The following is a 17,826-nucleotide window of genomic DNA, read 5'->3' as shown; positions in this document are numbered from 1 at the left end:
AGCACCCTCTCCCGGGACTTAGTCTTCTCATACCTCGCGGAGATAATTCCCGCGGGAGGGCGCCACATGGCAACCTGTTGATCTGGCCTCAGGACTCGAGGACCCCTGATTCCTGTGTCACCGCAATATCTACTAAACAAACGTATATATAATAAAATAACTATTTAGATGTATATACAACACACAACTAATTACGCTCCTCGATAAATAATAAGTATATTAACCTAAGTGATTAAGCTATTTAATCAAATTAGTTTTGTTAAACTAATTACTCTGATTAAATATATAACTCTAATAAATCTGATTAAATTGCACAAATACTTAATTATATTGGTTAATGATATGCATATAATTATACTAAATAAATATACTAAATAAATAATCTAATTACACCGACTAATCAAATTCCTATAATCAAACTATTTAAATAATCTAAATACTCTAATTTATCAAATTAATATAATTTAACAAATGTAATTGAATAGATTAAACAATATACTTACTCTAATTACTATTACTAATCTAAGTATTAATTATATATAATCTAAGTACTCTAATTTACCAGCTTAATATAATTTATCAAATTTAATTAAATGGATTAAACAATATATTTATTCTAATTACTATTACTAATCTAAATATTAATTAATTACATAATCTAAATACTTATTATAGCTGACCTCATGCTATTGTTCATTGCCTCTGCTACTACTCTCACTCCTCATTTTATAGCAAACAGGACGCAACGCACCGACCACAAAGGTCACCAATAAACTACGCATCGACGTGACGTGACACAGTAACGAGGCGACGTGACGTGACACAAAGCAATCCTAACCGTTTTCGGTACATAAGGTACTGTGGGTACCGTATTCGACATCTCGTATGCTGAAAATAGTGGAGACAGCTTGTTTTTAGGGTACAGTGTGTCGAAAAACTATTTTTGATAGATAGAGTATCGAATACATATGTTAAAATTATAAATACGGTGACATATTATTTATTTGAACCAATACGATCAGTATGATATATATTTTTTGATTCTCGCCTCCTTTTCCAGAACAATGGCATGCGTGGATAAGCGAAACTCATCCAACCAACATTCTTTGGCCGTGGGAGACTTTCAATAAATGACCATTAAGAGATTGGTGGGAGTTCCACAAATTCCCATTCCCCGACCCCAATTACGCTCAGCCAAACTTCAAATCGAATCTGTCCATTTGATCCAGGAAACGCAACGGAAGGGGGGCTCGCTAGCTCGACAGAGACGACAAGGGAGATCCCACGCCCAGCACAACACTCACACTGCCACGCACATCGTCCTCCTCCCCCTCCCCTCCTCGCCCTCGTGCGTGCCCGTCTCCTCCTCCTACCCCGCGCGACTAGTAGAAATAGCGCGTGCCGCCTGGGTCTCTCGCCGAAACCACCCTCGCCACCAATCCGACCCGACCCGGCCCTTCACATCATCCGCGGGCGCTTTGGCGGCCGTCGCGTGTGGCGTCGCCGTGCGTTCGTGGTGGTGCGTGACGCGTGGTGCCGCCGAGGGGCGGAGGAGGTCGTTCGGCGGCGGCGGCGATGGCGATCCGCGGCACGGAGGTGGCGTCCGTCACGCTCCTCTTCTCCCTCGCCTTCTTCTGCGCCCGCTTTCTGCTCGACCGCCTCGTCTACAAGGTACTTCCCACCAGCGCCCTCCCACCCCGCCAGATTCGCGCCGGGTTTCGCGAGATCTCTGGCCTGTCCTGTTCCCCCCGCCCTAATGCTCCCCGTCGCAGCGCGGGCGTGGGGTGGTACCCGCCGCTGCTCGGTGCCGCTTTGTAACCGATCAGTTGATCCCGCTAATCTGGCGGCGAATCATCCGTGCTACTCTGTTTAAACCGGTCGTTAATTGCGTTACTTACGGCTACTACTCTGTTTAGGATCAAGAGTGTTGGCTCATACGAGCTTGCGTTTTTGTTCTCATGCCCTGGGGTAGTTCAAGTAGTAGTCTGCGGTAAACCAATGCTTGGATCAATGAGTTGCACTTAATGGTTGACTGTTCAATTTTGGATCTAGAACAAAAATCTTACATGTAGTGTGGCTTGCCAATCGGTTTATATTTTCCTAAAGCTGCTGCATGTCTGATAACATGTCTTTGGCTAAAACATTTGAGCCAAATAGAGGTAATGTGAACAGGTTGATACATTAGATATAAGTTTGTTCTGTAAGGAAAGTGGTAGTCATGTAGCTAGAACCTATCTAGCCTTTTAATTTTCTCCGTGTATTGTTTCTATTTCTGTCCAAAATGTCGGTATGAACTATGAGTCCATGAACAGTAATTTTGGCATGCCAGGATAGCTTCAGTTAATCATCCATCTTATATTTGGCATTGTGTAATGTTTCTTTTCAGCCATTGGCAGTTTACTTTTTCAACACCAAAGCTTCTAAGTTGATGAATGATGAGGCCAGGCAAGCAAAGATTGTCAAGTTCTCAGAGTCCATTTGGAAACTTACATACTATGCTTCTGTTCAAGCGTGGGTCCTCTTGATAATAAAGCAGGAACCATGGTCATTGGATACCATGCAATACTTTGATGACTGGCCGAATCAACCCATCTCGTGAGTGCTAACTGATACTCTATAAATTACCGGGATGTATTGGTCTTGCCTCAGCATCTGCTCTTTCTTTTCAATATCAAGTTTTCGCTATAGAGTTATTGTGTGCTATTTAATTTGCTCAATCTCTTTGAAGTTGAAGAGAAAGTACTTTAATGTCATTATGATAAGTTATCCATAAAATATGCTCAGAAGTATAGCCGTCAGAATGTTCCAGTGCGTTTAAGTGCTGGATGCTGCAGAAGGAATAGTAGTTATTTTCTAAAATTGGTAGCTGTGAAAACCATCGCTTGTTTATTATCAGCACATTTTCCTCGTTGTTAAGCTAACATGAGAAAGTTGAGCCTACCAAAAGCAAATCAATATTTCTCATGCAACCATATTCTCTTTAGGATTTGTGTGCTGCTTTATCAACTATGAGGGGGGGGGGGGTCCTTACTCTATTCCATTTTGATAGTGGCCCTTGAGAGTAAGGGCTTGTTTGTTTGGGTTTTTGCTTCTGGGTTCTCTGAAAAGTTGTGTTTTTGGTTTTTCTGAAAGGTTGTGCTTTTGGTTTTTCTGAAAATCTACTTTTGGATTTTAGCTGTTGGATTTTTCAATAATTTTTTGGCTTCTCAGCACACTACTTCTCAGAAAAGCTACTCTCAGCTAGCTTCTCAGTTTCTAACTTCTCTAGAAGCCACTTTTCAGCAAACCCGTTTGTTTAGTTTTTTAGCTTCTAAGCTTCTGACAGAAGCAGAAACCAGAAACAGACTGAAACAAACAGGCCCTAAGAACATTAACAAACATATCTAACTTTCTTTACACAATGGCATTTTTACTTTTGTTGATAATTCAGTATGAACTGAAATTAGATGAATTTTGTGGCATGGGTTCTAGCCAAAGGTGACATTGTGGCATGCGTTCAATCCAAAAAAAAAAAAAAAAAAATCTGTTGTTTAACAGCCATGTAAATGTGCTACTAGTTCAACGGCCTTTTGTTTAGCATGGTTTTGTTACTGCTTTTGCATCTTGATGATGTAATCTTGCTTGATCACCACTACCAGCTGTAACCATAAATGTACCTCGTCCAGTTTACTTCTGCTTGCCGTTGTTTTTCAAGGAATGGCAGGGACGTGTCTTGTGTGGCCACCTGCTAAAAAGGGATAGTACAAACTTTTGATCTGAACTGTTTAAGCTAGCAGCACCAACTCCCTCTATTTGTTCCCATGCCGATTTAATGGCTCAGATTAAGGGTTATAATCCTCCTTTTAACAATATCTCACATGTGACACACTCCCATGCATATTATTTTGTGACCACTTAACATGCTCTCTGGAGTGAAATGATAATTTTCCTTTTCTCTAATATACATTCTGTCTTCTCTCTCTCTCCCTCTCTCTCTCAGGTCCTCATTGATGCTTTTATACATGTGCCAGTGTGGATTTTATATCTACAGCATTGGTGCTCTTGTTGCTTGGGAAACCCGCAGAAAAGACTTTGCTGTAATGATGTCTCATCATGTAATAACATCTACTCTCATTGGAGTCTCATATCTGACCGGGTAAATCTTTTTTCCAGCCCTTAATGATGTATTTGTACTTCACAACAACTTCCTCCTCTGATGATCTGATGTTACCTATTTAGGGTCACTTGGTCACATCATGAATTTACGAGGCAAAAGGGTAATCAATTAATCCATAACTTACATAAGAATCAAGGATTGTGTAGTGAACTTTTATAATTGTTCAGAACTTTTGATTTACTTTCTTTTGAGGACTCAATCCTTCTAGTTAGAGTGAGAAAAAATGTGTGGTGGTTTCATTTCTTCCAATGTATTGGTAAACAGTTGGGTTATAAAAAACTATGCAAAACTAGAAAAGTGAAAGTTGCAATGGCAATGAGATATAAATGCGAGTATTGACATTGTGATCTGAATATTCCAGTAGCCAGTCCTTAATTTGGCGCTTCTCCCTTGCAGCATAGCTATGTCATCTAGCACATTTATTTGTTTGAAAACCACAGTGCTTCGTTAGGCATAGGGTACTACCAGTATTCCTTCCACCTCATTTCTTTTGACCCTGTGGTTCCATAGGATATAGTTGATTTTGTATTACCATTTTAAGACAACTAGTTATGTGCTCTTGCAGATTTTTCCGAATTGGGACAATCATTCTCGCTTTGCATGATGCAAGTGATGTGTTTCTTGAGACTGCCAAATTGTGCAAGTACACAGAAAAGGAACTAGGGGCTAGCGTGTTTTTTGGTCTCTTTGCAATCTCCTGGCTCCTATTGCGCCTGATTTACTTCCCTTTTTGGATAATCAAAACATCTAGGTTTGTTTTCTACTTCTCTTCATTATTTCTTTTCTTTCTGTTACCTTGTAGTTTAAAACTTACTGTTATTGCCCTTGCAATGCCAGCTATCATTCTATCACTTTCTTGAGGAAGCTGGATGAATTTCCGACTACTTTGTACTACATTTTCAACACGATGCTTCTCACATTGCTTGTGTTCCATATGTACTGGGGGAAACTCATATGGTTGATGATCAAGAGACAATTGAATAATAAAGGACAAGTTGGAGATGATGTTCGATCTGGTAAGAAAACTTTTCTGTGGTGGAATTACTTAAGTGGTTCATTTACATTCAGCCATCAACCATGGATATCATTTCCTTCAAGATATACACGATTTTTCCTTTTTGGCATGTCCTACTTGAAACAAGAGAGCTTTGCTTTTTTAGGGAAAATAAGTAGAGGGTGTCCTTATATTAGTGACAAGCCCTGTTTCAGATTGCCTTCTTCCAAATGGATTGGCACATATTTTAGGAGCACCTCCCTGTCGTTGTACCATGATATGTGAACTTTAATTGGGATAGAAACTCTAGTGGAAGCATTTGCATGAGTTCTAATTAATAAATTATTATATTTTGTTATAATGCAGATTCCGAGGATGAGTGATGGGGAGATTCTTTGACATCCGCAATGTGCCACTTCTTTGCTGATACTTTTCTATGCCTGCTTTCCAGAATTGATTGTTTTGATCTTGGCAAGCTTGGGGCAGGATAAGAAAGTTTGGTCTCCCTATATTGCCTTATGATATCGAATATGCCTAGACCGAGAATGGAGCAGGTCCTATACATGACGGGTATAGCTAGCAACTTACTTGAAGGTTCCTTCAAAAATTTTGGTTCACCTTTTTTGATATGGGAGAAGACCTGAGAGGGCCTGTTCTATAGCTTTTTCCTGAAGCTTACAGAACCCCTCTGTACCATGTTCAGTATACTTCACCTGTGAGTAGATTTAGTTCTAATTCATGGTAATAAATTGATTTTTTGGTCAGGAGTAAACCTTGTATCTTACCAATGTCATGTGATGTGCAATTAGTTTCATGCTGCTATATAATTTTTTGACCAGCATATTTGTTTGGGGAAATCCAGAAATAGGCCATAAGTCACTGTCTTTTTCACTTGTGCGGGTGACAATAAATGGAAAGAAAAAATAGGGCTAGACTATATTCACGATGTGATACGTAACATTTTATTACCTAACTTATTTTCTCACTAATGAACTCCATTTGTTCGTCCATGAGTTTTATGGTTGATTAGGTCACTTGTCACACAACAAATAGGGTCTAGCCCTTGAGACCAGGCCTCAAATGAATAATTTCCCATGAAAAGACCGGTGACTTGGGAGGGTTTTTCACCCTCAATCTCTCAGTTTTGGTATCCGTATCAGTACGCTTGATTATCAGACCAATATTGTTCATCTCTTGGGCTTTCGTTTTGGTTGCTGCTAGAGAGCTGCACCAGATTAATATATGTAAAAATGAACTTTTGAGCCCGCTATGTCTTACATTTTGTGAAGGTTCCCAGTTCCCATCTGGGGATGTAAAGAATATGAATTGTCCCTATCCTACTCAATACGATAGAAATATGGTCTGGATCCATCTGGTTATTATAATATCCTAAATTGAATTTTTAGTCGAATTGGAAATAAAGATGTCAATGCCAATTCCATCTCAAATGTACTATCCTAACTATTCAAATTCAATGGAGTAGTATTCATATTCGATTGCATATGTTTATTAGTGGATGCTTTTTAATTTAATGTGACTAAATGATTCTTAATGCTGAAGCAATAAATTACACTGATTGTTTCCTATAGATATGAGGAGGGTAAAATGTTTATAGTATCACATTATGCAAATATCTGGATCCGGCCAAATTGCATAGCTCATTCTGAGTGTCATTTGTAACAATATTCGGCTATAATCGTATTCATTTGTAAAGCATGGATGTGTAACTTCGTATAAAAAATCGCAACGGTTAGTATTATGCATATAAGGAGGCATTGTCAGGCTCCCTAATTAAATCAGGGTGGAAAACTTTAATTACACTGACTAAATAGTCTCACTTGGTGAGCAACGTTGCGCCGTGTGGGCTTGCTCTATGTCCCTACCGGAAAAGAACTACTTGTTCGACATGTACATGGACGCTCTGTTAGTGCAATGAAATTTAAGGCGCATTGTAGCACATACCGAGTATAATACGCTTTGGACAAAAAATAGAATGAAATTTAAGGCGAGCACGACTGCTACGAACTAGTAGTCCGGGTAACCCATCCATGCCCTTTCTCTGACCCAGCTCAATTCATCATACCAACCACAGGTGGAGGAAGCAGAACTGGGCAACAACCATCAGAACGAAGTTCATTTTTTTTTCCCCACGGTCAACTCACCAGTGTCACGCAAAATAATAACACCATGACTGCTTTTAGAAACGAAAAATGAAAGAGTCTCTAGTGTTTGGTTTACTCCTGCAAAACTCAAAATACATATTAGAGTATGAGATGAAAGGAGAAAAACCTGAAAGAGGAACCCAAAATTGTTCTGTCTCAAACAAAAATATGCAGGGATCAGCAGTACTTTAAAGCCTTGGTTGTATTGGATTGGGGCAAGAGTGTGTATGGAATTCACATGTACTCATTCCCGTACACTTAAAACAAAACGATAGCTAACACATTAGGGTTATGGTTATGAGTAACCGGAACTCATTTAGAAAACTGAGGGACAGCACCTTAGTTTACAAGAGGGCGGGAGAGCTAACTAGACATCTTTGCACCTAGAAAATACACAGGTTCATGCTTGAGCACTTGAGGTCAAAGTTTCAATGATCAAGCATCAGTCTCCAGCTTCTTGGAATGTAAATTGAAGCACATGCACTTATCGATGAGTGCCTCAGACTCGTTACCATATTCTTTGAACCTGTACTCCTCCAAATTGAAAGCTGATGGAACCTTCCCTTCGCTATAGCACCGGTTACACAGGCTGAACGAGTGTTTCGTCTCCTTGAACCGTGATCCAATGATAGGATACCGGCAGATGGAGCATGTGTGGCGGCCGTGACGAATGTGATCACTCTCTTCAAGCTTCACCAATGTGCTCAATATCCCAAATCCCCAATCTGAATCATTGAACATTTCAAGAAACTCCGTGTATGATACCATGGTAGGGTCAGACTCCCCATGCATTTCCAGCATGTCACTAGCTCCAGGTGTGGGTACATAAACGGCACGAAGAAGCTTAATGTAAGTTAGCGCATCGCTCCTCCGAACCTGGCCATTGCCGCCTTCGCTAGCAGGACGCCAAAGAAGAGCATCAAAGGCAACACGCTTGCGCCTATCCACAGGGCCAGAGCAGATTGGAGCAATGATAGCAAAGAACATTCCAAGATCAACACGACCAGAGCCCGGGGCATCAAGGACCGAGAGAATTCTTTCGTTGATTGCCTTGATAGCACCCTGAAAAGTATCTGGCTTGACAAAAGAGAGGAGCCTGCGGAGAATAACCTCAAGAACTGCTTTCCGTATTGACTTCTCAGGAATGCCAGTGCCCGAGTAAGATACAGGGACATCAGTCTCATTCATCTCTTTCCTAAGAAGCTCCACATCACAGCGGCCTAGCTTTGTCATTCTCTCAAAGGCCCTTATATCAAGGGCATTGGCCAAGTCTTGTCGCAAAGTGGTCTTCCTGCCAACCCTCTTGAACTTGGATGCCTCCACAACAAAATAAGCCTGCTCCCCTTGACCATCATTTTTTCTTTTAGAAGGCTTTAGCTTCTTCTTCTGCAGTGTCTTCAGATGTGAGATTGCATCATACACTTCGACCCTTTGTGTCATCTTAAAAGCCTCCTTGAGTGCCTTCTTGGACTCCTCGGACTCCCCCTGCCCAAGCAAAGCCACTGCCTTGTTTAGCTGTGCCCGCCAATGGTTTGGTCGGATGCTCAGCACACGAGTATACATCTCCGCAGCCCGTACAAAGCGGCCTGCATCCATGTTCAATCCGCCAAGATTGTATAAGGCATCAACATGGCTGGGTTTGAGATCAATTGCCTTCTGAAACTCCTGGATTGCACGGTCATCATCCCCTACTGCGTGCAGGGCTGACCCAAGGTCACAGTGCGCATCAGCATAGTCTGGCTTCAAGAAGATGGCCTCCTCCAGTGCCTTCTCAGCTGCGCGGTACTCCCCAACGCCAAAGAGAGCGCTTCCCAGAAGCTTGAGCGCCCGGGCATGAGATGGACACAGTATGGCTGCCTCTCGGTAGTGCTCACAGGCACCAAGAACCATCCCCTCAGCCTCCATCGCGATACCAAGGTTGACATGGATCTGCGGGAGGATGTCCGCAGACTGGGAGCCGCCCGCCTCCGCGGCCTCAAGGGAAAGGAGGTACTCCTCCTTGGCCTCTGCGTGGCGGCCGAGGGTGTACAGGCAGTTCCCCGCGCGGAAGTGGGGACGAACGTCAGTGGGCTGCAGCTCACAGGCGCGGCGGAAGCTGGCCAGCGCGTCTCGGAAGAGGCGGTGCTCGGAGAGGGCCCGGCCGATGACCATGTGGTTGTCGAAGGCCTCCTCACGCGTGCGGGAGGCGTCGGCGCGCGTGCGGAGTACGGCGAGCTCCTTGACGAAGGTGAGGTAGTCGCGGCTCGTCTCGTCCCATGGCGCGGCGCCCGAAGAAGCCGAATCCGCCGCGCCGGAGATCTCCCTGGACCAGCCGGCCTCAGAAAAGGAGTCGAAGTTGCTGTTGCCGACGGTGCCGTCGATGGAGCCCTTCCGCAGCTGCTTGGAGCGGAGGCGCTTGACGAGTATCTCCAGGTCGTCGAGGAGCGCCCACGAGGAGTCGAAGGCGATGCCGTGGTTGGGCGAGGTGGCCCACGCCGGCGCGGCCGCCGCGGCACGGGAGCTGGCCGACGGCGGGGCCCCGCCGGCGCCTATCGGCTTGACGTGGTCGTCGAGCAGAGACGCGGTGCCGGCGGGAGGGGAGGAGCCGGGGTCGGCGGGCGGGGCGTCCCCCGGGGCGATCTCCGGCGAGGACGCGTCGGACTCGACGGCGGGCAGGGAGAGCGCGAGGAAGTCGCGGTCGACGTCCCCGGCGCCGTCTTCGTAGGTGCGGAGCAGTCCCGGCAGGGAGAGGCCCCTGCCCCCCGGGAGTATGAACTCGGCGTAGGTGCGGAACACCTCGTCGAGGATGGCGGAGATCTGGTCCTCGCTGAACTTGACCCGCGGGTTCACGGCGACGACGAGCGCGGCCATCTCGTCCCGGTCCAGCCCCCCGTCCCCGTTGACGTCGAAGCGCTCGAAGATCCTACGCACCTTCTCGGCCCGCGACCCCCGCCCCGCCGACGCGGACAGCGCCATTTCGGGCACGGGAAAAACCAGCCGGATTACGGCGAAATCGGGCACCAGGGGCGGGCGCAGGCACGACGCGGGTGGGGGATTTGATGGGGGAGTTCAGGAAAGCTGGGTGGGACCGGCCACGGCCAGGATGGAAGGGAGGAGAGGGCGGAGCGGAGGGGGCGGCGGTTGTGGGTGGGCTGGCTGGCTAGTGGCTAACGAGAGGAGACGCTGCTCATGATGACGGTGGATGGGGGCACGAGGGGTGGGGGAGGGAAGCGGTTGGCTGCCTGGCAACCCGGGCGTGGCTCGCAACGTTCCCTCGCTCGATCGCAAGGTGGGGTGCGCCGCTCGCCTCACGCCGTCCGCCACTGTTCAACAGAGCGCGGCTTGGGTTGGTGGAGCCACGTGAGATACACACGCAGATTGCGGCCGGGCAGGTCGTCTCGCTCGCGTCGCTGTGTTGCTGTGGACTGGCGGTGCAGCTGCGGCGACAGCGGCAGGAGGATCTTGTTGCTCTTTCTGGTGGGTAAAGCTGGCGTGGTCCGGCTCCGGCAGCTTTGTTGGGACCGTTAATTTGGATTTCGGAGGCGTCAAAACAGAACTGGACAGACTGGGGGACGTACAACTGTACAAGGCAGTCTACCGCTATTTTGGAAGACGGGAATGCTGTACGTACAACCAGTTGTATACAGCTTGCGTACAATATATATAGAATGATTTGAACATTTGATCCTGAGTTGTACTTGGGTTGTAAGGAATTGGTTGTAGCATACGATTTTGGAGCGCGGATAAGATTGTTGATTTGTATCTGTAGGCTTTTCTAGGCCTTAGCAGAGTCAGAATTCCAAGCATGCATTTCTCCTGAATAAAAGACCTAGTACCCTAAGCTACGAGACAACGGGTCCAAAGTAGTTGATTTGCTGGGCTTTTCGCTAACTACCATATCATAATTGCCCTAATCCGCCCAAAGATCAGGGTTCAAAAATGCATGAAAACCGCTCGAATATCGTGAATATCAGTCGATTCGGTGGGGTACGAATTTGGATGCGATCGGTTTTTTATTTGAATTAAAAAATTCAAATCAGGTTTGAAAAAATAAAAATTTCCATAAAAACTAGAGACAATTCTAAGAGTATCTGTAAATTTTTTAAAAAAAATATCATTTGCATCAGAAAATATGTGTTCAAACATTGATAGTTCGAAAAAAAGCTAAAACAAGCCGAATGCACGGTGCAATGTTATATGCATAGAGTACATGGTATGATTAAATAAAACCTAGCAAATCTCATATCATATTTGTTTATATTTTTTTGATTTTTTCCCTTGAACTTCAATGAAATTCTAGGAACGCACTCGATAATTTGGTAAATTCGATTAGTTTTCGGTAAAATTGTTCAAAATGCAAAAAATTTGGTCGGTTTTTGGTACAATTCGGTCAGTTTCTGATTCAAATCGAGCGGTTACCAAATGTCGATTTGACCAGATTTTTCTCCGATTTACAAATTTGACCGAGTGAATTTTGAGCGAATTTTCTAATATTCACGAATTCAGAAATTCGCTAGGTAGCAATCCCCGATGGTCGATCAAATTTGTAAACCCTTTCGAAGATAGCCAAATATGGGTCATCAAACGGTGTAGCCAATGTGTGTACGACACATGGGAGGAGCTAGGGGTATTTTGGGTGACGCAGGCACACTTAAAATACCGCGATGTCATTATAGATTAGTTTCTTTGTTGATAAAAAATTCGTAGATACCAATATAAATTAATGTCATAGACACACCTAATATTCTTGTACAGAAGGTGTTCTAGCTCCACCACTGTTACGGCAGCCATATGTACATCATCTACTATATGATTACTCCAAACAATGTTTTTACTTCCATGCTCATTCTACAAAAAAGAAATCGCTTGAGATTGATCAATTTCGTCTAAAACAAGAGATTGATCAATTCAATATCCAAATTACTAATTTAATAGGAACTGTTTTGCATTTCAGGTGTACATATGGCTGCCGTAACAGTGATAATTACAAATTCTAAGTGATAATTAATACTTTTGAGTTGCATTTTGCGAATAAAGAAAATTAAGGACAACTGCCCTTTGAAAATGTGAAGAGGACAATGCGTTGGCCTATTTGTCCTTTGACCAATACTAGATGTAGTTGTGGAAATGCATCGATGCTTATATGCAACAATCTGTCGGACCATATAAGAAGCCCACTCCAAATTACGCATGAACTTCTAATAGAAATTTACTGCAGTGAATCTACCATGAACGGCAGTTCTTTCGATCCAGTGTCATGTCATAGTGGTACATAGGTTCTACAGTTTCGCAATAGATTGATGTATTAACATAGCAGTATCTCGAAAGATACTCGAGCGGTACACAAATTCTACTCTACATATATATCTCCATGCCCAGTATCTTCGAGGACTGGCACAGGGGGCAGAAGCTCAGCTTGCTCTCGCACTCTTTGCATAGGCAAAGATGCCGACAAGGCAGCAAGAGCATGCACGCCTCGCTTGATTTACAGACCCTGCAGGCCGTCAAATCCTTCGGTTGCATGTTCTCCTTCGTCATCAGTTGCAAATTGACAGCCCCACCATTGCAACAGGATGACGTGTCATCTACCTCGCTATCACCACAGCCTTCCTTGAAATCCTTGCTCTGATGGGCACATACCTGTTCCAAGTTGTACTTGAGTGCACTGATCATGCTCTCATTGTACTTGGCCCTTTGCTGCCAAGCACCAACTTCCACTGCCAACTGCTTAATCTGGTCCTCAAGTTCAGAGTTCCTTTTGTTAATGGTCTCCACTTCCACCTCTTTATCCCGTATTTTTCGGAGTATCTTGTCCTCAACTGAGGCCAGTGCCTCGAACTGCTTTGCCTGAACTTTCTCCAATATAGTCTGCCTCAACCGTTCGCTCTGCAAATGGAACAAAGTTGGTTAGAACTCTAAAGTAGTATAATATATTTGAAGCCCAATAACATTTGACATGATAAAGAGATACCTGCGTTAGGGTTCAAATCAAATCAACCGATACATACTTCTATTGGGGAACAAACCTCAATGCTAGGACCGAACATAATCCTATTGGAGAATGAACCACAGTGCTAGGACTCAGCACACTTTTCTTTTTGACAAATATAGTAGCGCATAACTAATTCATCAAGGCTAGAAAATCTTACATTGCTTCATAAAAGAATTTAATCAATTTTGTATGTAACTGGAATGGCAAGTATTGAACATGAGAAAGACATATGTCCTGGAGTGTTTATTAGCATTTGCAATACATGCTCTTCTGCCAACTTGTATCCTTTTTGTTTTGGTTTTTCGCAAATTCTCTAGTCTAATTTCTTTAAATGATTTGGAAAACTTTCCTATTAGCACCAACATTCCCATGATTTAGACAACCATTATTTAATTCAGGCGTGCTTTAACCGGTATGCCTACTGGCTTGAAAAACTCTCTTGTCATGTAGACACACACTCTGATAGTTTTGCTGCCAGATAGAAAATTAACACCTCAATTTTTTAAGCACATGCAACAAAAGCTTCTCAGTTCTCACTTTCCCGGGTTTACATACAATATTGCCCAATGCCCATACCCTCCTTTTCTTTGTCCCCTCAACTTTGATTATTAAACTATGGGTTGTGATTATAAAATAAAAGCAAGCCCTATGTTCCCATCACCTAGCAATATTTCCATTGCTAAGTACTTCTAATAAATTATTGTGATTAATTCTGCAAACTGGGGAAGGTAAAGTGTTTCCACTATAAACATAATCCAACAAAAGTAAGACCTACAGCCCTACAGGCCAATGTACTAGCTCATACACACACCTACATCTGCAGATCTGCCAAAAGACTAAGGGCCTGTTTGGCAGAGCTCCCAGAGCAGCTTCCCGGCTGAAATCAGGAGGAGCTCTGCCAAACAACAGCTTTCAGCTTTTAGCTCCCTGAGTAGAATCCATGGAAGTGATTCTCTGAAATGAACTAAAAGTTGAGGAGCTGAAAAAAGCAGCTTTCCCTGATTCACTTCCCGCAAAGAATCATTTCCTCCACATCTTTTATTTTAGAGAATCACTTTCAGCCACAAAATCACTTTCTCCAAAGAATCACTCCCCATAAAGAATTTGAATCAGGAAGAGCTCTACTAAACGAGCCCTAAGCATTCTGCCACAAATGAGAATTGAATAGATTTCTAAATCATGTTGTTTACACCAGTTCATTCGGCCCATCCAGACCCAATGCAATTTAGCAATGGCATCACAGGCAAAGGCCAGCAACATGAGAACAGCGAATATGGAAATGTTTTTCAATCATCCTTAAGCTAACAGTTAAATAATTAAGGAGGCTATTAAAATTATCCACAAAATTAAATAAAGACTACAAACATCATTAATCACAAGCATTCACAACAAAAGGTCGCAATAAACATATGAAATCCTCAATGGAATTCACAAGCATTCATGATACAGTATTGTCTTGGTTGCTTTAAGGGTGAGGACCTAAACAACATGACCTACTGCCAGCGAGCTATAATCTGAAAGTGAAGCCCATAAAATACACTGTGCTATTAACAATAAACATTTTTACCGGACAACAATCAAAAGGTATAACTGCCATAAGTCAGGAAAAGCATGTATCCCCAGGGGCACCAGGATGTGTGCTGGCATATATCTCAACACTCCCTTAATGTGTAGACATGCTCAGCCCCCTAGGAGAAAATAAACTGTACTCAAGAAAGTAGCAATAAAGATTTTGTGGTTGTTTATCTGGAAACAATTGCCGTTAAGTCATACAAATAGTTTGTGCAACAGTTCAGGAAATAATCCAGGAATGTCGTAAGGAACAATTGGTGGCAGACTAGAACAAATGGTCAAGTAGGTCCAGTAATATACAATAATCAATACGTAGATATTTTATGAGAATTAAATGTAGCTCCTCAATCAGAAAGAGGGTGATATAGTTGCAGTTATAGCGAACAACAGTAGGACCTAGATGTCATACTTTTTGGAAATATTAGTAGAATGAACTTTCAATATGAAGATGTCAAACCTTATCTAGAACAATTACAATATAGCACAAGGATGATAAACCATTTCACAACAACATAACTTACACCTCCGTTTTCAGATACTTGTCAAATTTTAACCAGCGCATGTAAATCAAGGAAGCCACTATTTGCATAATATTGGACTAAAATGCCCTTCAATAACACTTAGGCACAAAGAGCGGGGTACAAGTGTGGACAGTGATACATACAATTATAGGGGTAGTTTGGGAAAGTCTATCTTGGGAAGCATGACATGACAAGTATATGCAAACAAATATAGGGAAAAATTTTGAACACCATGAAGTCTCATGCCAAAATAAACGACTCAGGTGTCAAATCATAGTTGAAGAACATTAGGGAGATTAGTGAAGATACGCTAAAATGACCTCCTTTACATATGTTGATAAAAAAATTAATGTCATCTCATTAATTGCTATTCAGATATGAGCTATGAACCTATGGTCATGAAAGAATGGTCAGCGCAAATATTTAGCACTTTTGTTCTTCGATCAGGGAGAGGCCCTACAGTAATGTAACACAATGGCATCAAAACTGTGAGGAAAATAATGTTCAGCTTCATTTCTACCGCAAATTCTCTCTTTACGTTTCATTATGCTTGATGTTTACTGTCCTGTGCTCGAGAACCGAAGTATACATCTAAGTATTTCATCCATGGATATTAGTCTTATCAGAGGATGTGTCTAACTGTCTACTCTACTGGCATCAAATTCAACCTGATAGTAGTTGTGATGGTCAACAAAAACACGAAAGTGGATGCTAGATCGGACATAAAAGTGAGGAAATTGTTTCAATACTCCACCTAAAGAAAACTGGCAGAAATCTAGAGACTATCTATGTGAACCATTGGCAACTTTACCAGAGACTATCTACGTACACCCTTCACCTGCACAAACGAACTACATGACCTGAAAACACTAGCGCTTTGATAATTTCCCCCAACAGACCTACATCAATTGGAGCGGAACGCACATAAAGCACAGTGTTGCGGACATCAAATGCACGAACCATTACAGAATTAGCAAATCACAAAAAGGTGAGTGCGGGACCTGGGCTTTGATGAACTGGTCCATATCAGCATCAAGCCGCTGGACCTCACGGGAGATGTCGGCATCCAGCATCGGCAGCAGGAGCAGCGGCGAATCACCCGAGGAGTTCCCAGCCCCGCCACCGCCGCCGTGGCGCCGGTCCTCCAGAGACAGCGCCAGCCCCGTCGACACCGCCGAGCCCGTCTGCAGGAAATCGATGGACGACATCTGGGAGTTCTCCCCTAACAGCTCCTGCTCCCTCGGCTGCCTCCATCCCCGTCCCGCCAGCCCCAACGCGTCCACCACTACCCAGAACAGAGCAAAACCGCTCCAAAAATTAGCCTCAGTTTGAGCGGAATTCGAAGAGGCGGAGAGAGGATTCGAGGAGAAAGCTTACGCGGTGCCTGCGCGGCCTGCTCCGGGAAGGCGGCCGGAGGGTTGAAGAAGGCGAGCGGCGCCGGGATCTGGCCATCCACCGGCACCGGCACCGGCAGCGCGTTCCTGCTCAAAATCGTGGAATCCGAAAAGGAATTTCAGCGCGATTCTCAGCTTACAAGAGTTTTACAGAGAATGGGTGGAAACGAAATTGAGGGCGAGCACGCACCTTAAGGAAGGATGCACCGGCTGCTGCTGCGGCGGCGGCTGCTGAAGATGGTGGTGGGAGAAAAAGGCCATGGCGGGGTGAGGAACGAGGAGAGGGGAAAGGAGCTGTCGGAGAGAGAGAGAGAGGAAGAGGAAGGTGAGAGAAGGCAAAATGGGACGGAGATCCCCGACTTGACTCTAGTGCCACTCAAGTCGGGAGATCCGGATCCCATAAAATGAGGCTTTGCTATAGAGGTCGCAAATGATCGAGGTCTCTCACTTCAGCCTCACGGTGTGATTTCACCCCTCAATCTGCCGTCCGTTTCTCAAATCGAGATCCTATGGCTCCGCCTCTCGGATGCATCGAGCTTCCATACATAGAGAGATTGATTGCGCCGGAAATCACTATTGCATCATTTTCCTGGGAAACCATCCTTAAGGGAGTTGTCTTTTTTCCTTCCCCTTCCCCCGTTTGTGCATCCTGTACAGAAGACCAGCAGAGGAGGCTGGGTTTGCGATGGTGGATGACATGATGCGGGCGACCAAGCAGACAGGGCTCCAGGTGCCAGGTTCAGTGCGGGAGTGATAGATCCTTGCCGCTGGGGCTCCAGCACAGCATGATAGCCCGCTATGAGCCTGCATGACCCAGAGCATGATGCACAGCGGAGGAGATGATGGTGGCCGACGACCGAGGAGCTCGCGGGTGGCAACCGACGACGAGGTGGGACGAGGTGGCGGTGGTGGCTAGCACCAGGAGCTTCAGCCGTGCGAGGTGGTCTAATTTGGATTCTTCTTAGTTAGTGGCGATGGCCACAGCCGAGCTCATGGCAACACACCTCGCTGTCGTTGAACGGAGGCGGAATTTAGCCGGCTGAGGACACTCTTAGA

General features: G+C 44.3%; 3 protein-coding genes across 3 annotated transcripts; 1 reads left to right on the top strand and 2 right to left on the bottom strand.

Annotated features, from left to right (window-relative positions):
• Positions 1–1,197: 1,197 nt before the first annotated feature.
• LOC133912115 (ASC1-like protein 3) lies at positions 1,198–5,914 on the top strand. Its single transcript, XM_062354701.1, has 6 exons — positions 1,198–1,671; positions 2,387–2,595; positions 3,980–4,135; positions 4,722–4,907; positions 4,994–5,172; positions 5,517–5,914. The coding sequence occupies exons 1-6, from the start codon at positions 1,576–1,578 to the stop codon at positions 5,531–5,533; spliced, it is 843 nt and encodes a 280-aa protein (XP_062210685.1). The 5' UTR covers positions 1,198–1,575; the 3' UTR covers positions 5,534–5,914.
• Positions 5,915–7,496: 1,582 nt separating this feature from the next.
• Positions 7,497–10,726, bottom strand: LOC133912114 (uncharacterized TPR repeat-containing protein At2g32450-like). Its single transcript, XM_062354700.1, has one exon. The coding sequence runs from the start codon at positions 10,265–10,267 to the stop codon at positions 7,748–7,750; it is 2,520 nt and encodes an 839-aa protein (XP_062210684.1). The 5' UTR covers positions 10,268–10,726; the 3' UTR covers positions 7,497–7,747.
• A 1,758-nt stretch (positions 10,727–12,484) lies between these two features.
• Positions 12,485–17,272, bottom strand: LOC133912113 (probable BOI-related E3 ubiquitin-protein ligase 2). Its single transcript, XM_062354698.1, has 4 exons — positions 16,961–17,272; positions 16,754–16,857; positions 16,378–16,661; positions 12,485–13,177 (listed from the first exon to the last, which is right to left on the bottom strand). Exons 1-4 carry the CDS (start codon positions 17,029–17,031, stop codon positions 12,647–12,649), a joined length of 990 nt encoding a protein of 329 aa, XP_062210682.1. The 5' UTR covers positions 17,032–17,272; the 3' UTR covers positions 12,485–12,646.
• Positions 17,273–17,826: the final 554 nt, after the last annotated feature.

The sequence above is a fragment of the Phragmites australis genome, chromosome 3 (assembly GCF_958298935.1).
Source record: "Phragmites australis chromosome 3, lpPhrAust1.1, whole genome shotgun sequence".
Taxonomy (NCBI): domain Eukaryota; kingdom Viridiplantae; phylum Streptophyta; class Magnoliopsida; order Poales; family Poaceae; genus Phragmites; species Phragmites australis.
The sequence above is the reverse complement of the archived record's forward strand: the minus strand, read 5'-3'. Positions and strand labels throughout refer to the sequence as shown.

What these genes read in the sequence shown, in the direction of transcription:
- LOC133912113 (XM_062354698.1), bottom strand. Translation starts at nt 17,031, where the DNA reads ATGGCCTTTTTCTCCCACCACCATCTTCAGCAGCCGCCGCCGCAGCAG. An exon ending in CCGGTGCATCCTTCCTTAAG is followed by an intron (nt 16,858 to 16,960) that starts GTGCGTGCTCGC and finishes GATTTTGAGCAG; the next exon opens with GAACGCGCTGCCGGTGCCGG. An exon ending in GCAGGCCGCGCAGGCACCGC is followed by an intron (nt 16,662 to 16,753) that starts GTAAGCTTTCTC and finishes TGTTCTGGGTAG; the next exon opens with TGGTGGACGCGTTGGGGCTG.
- LOC133912114 (XM_062354700.1), bottom strand. Translation starts at nt 10,267, where the DNA reads ATGGCGCTGTCCGCGTCGGCGGGGCGGGGGTCGCGGGCCGAGAAGGTG.
- LOC133912115 (XM_062354701.1), top strand. Translation starts at nt 1,576, where the DNA reads ATGGCGATCCGCGGCACGGAGGTGGCGTCCGTCACGCTCCTCTTCTCC. An exon ending in GGAGTCTCATATCTGACCGG is followed by an intron (nt 4,136 to 4,721) that starts GTAAATCTTTTT and finishes GTGCTCTTGCAG; the next exon opens with ATTTTTCCGAATTGGGACAA. An exon ending in TGGATAATCAAAACATCTAG is followed by an intron (nt 4,908 to 4,993) that starts GTTTGTTTTCTA and finishes TTGCAATGCCAG; the next exon opens with CTATCATTCTATCACTTTCT.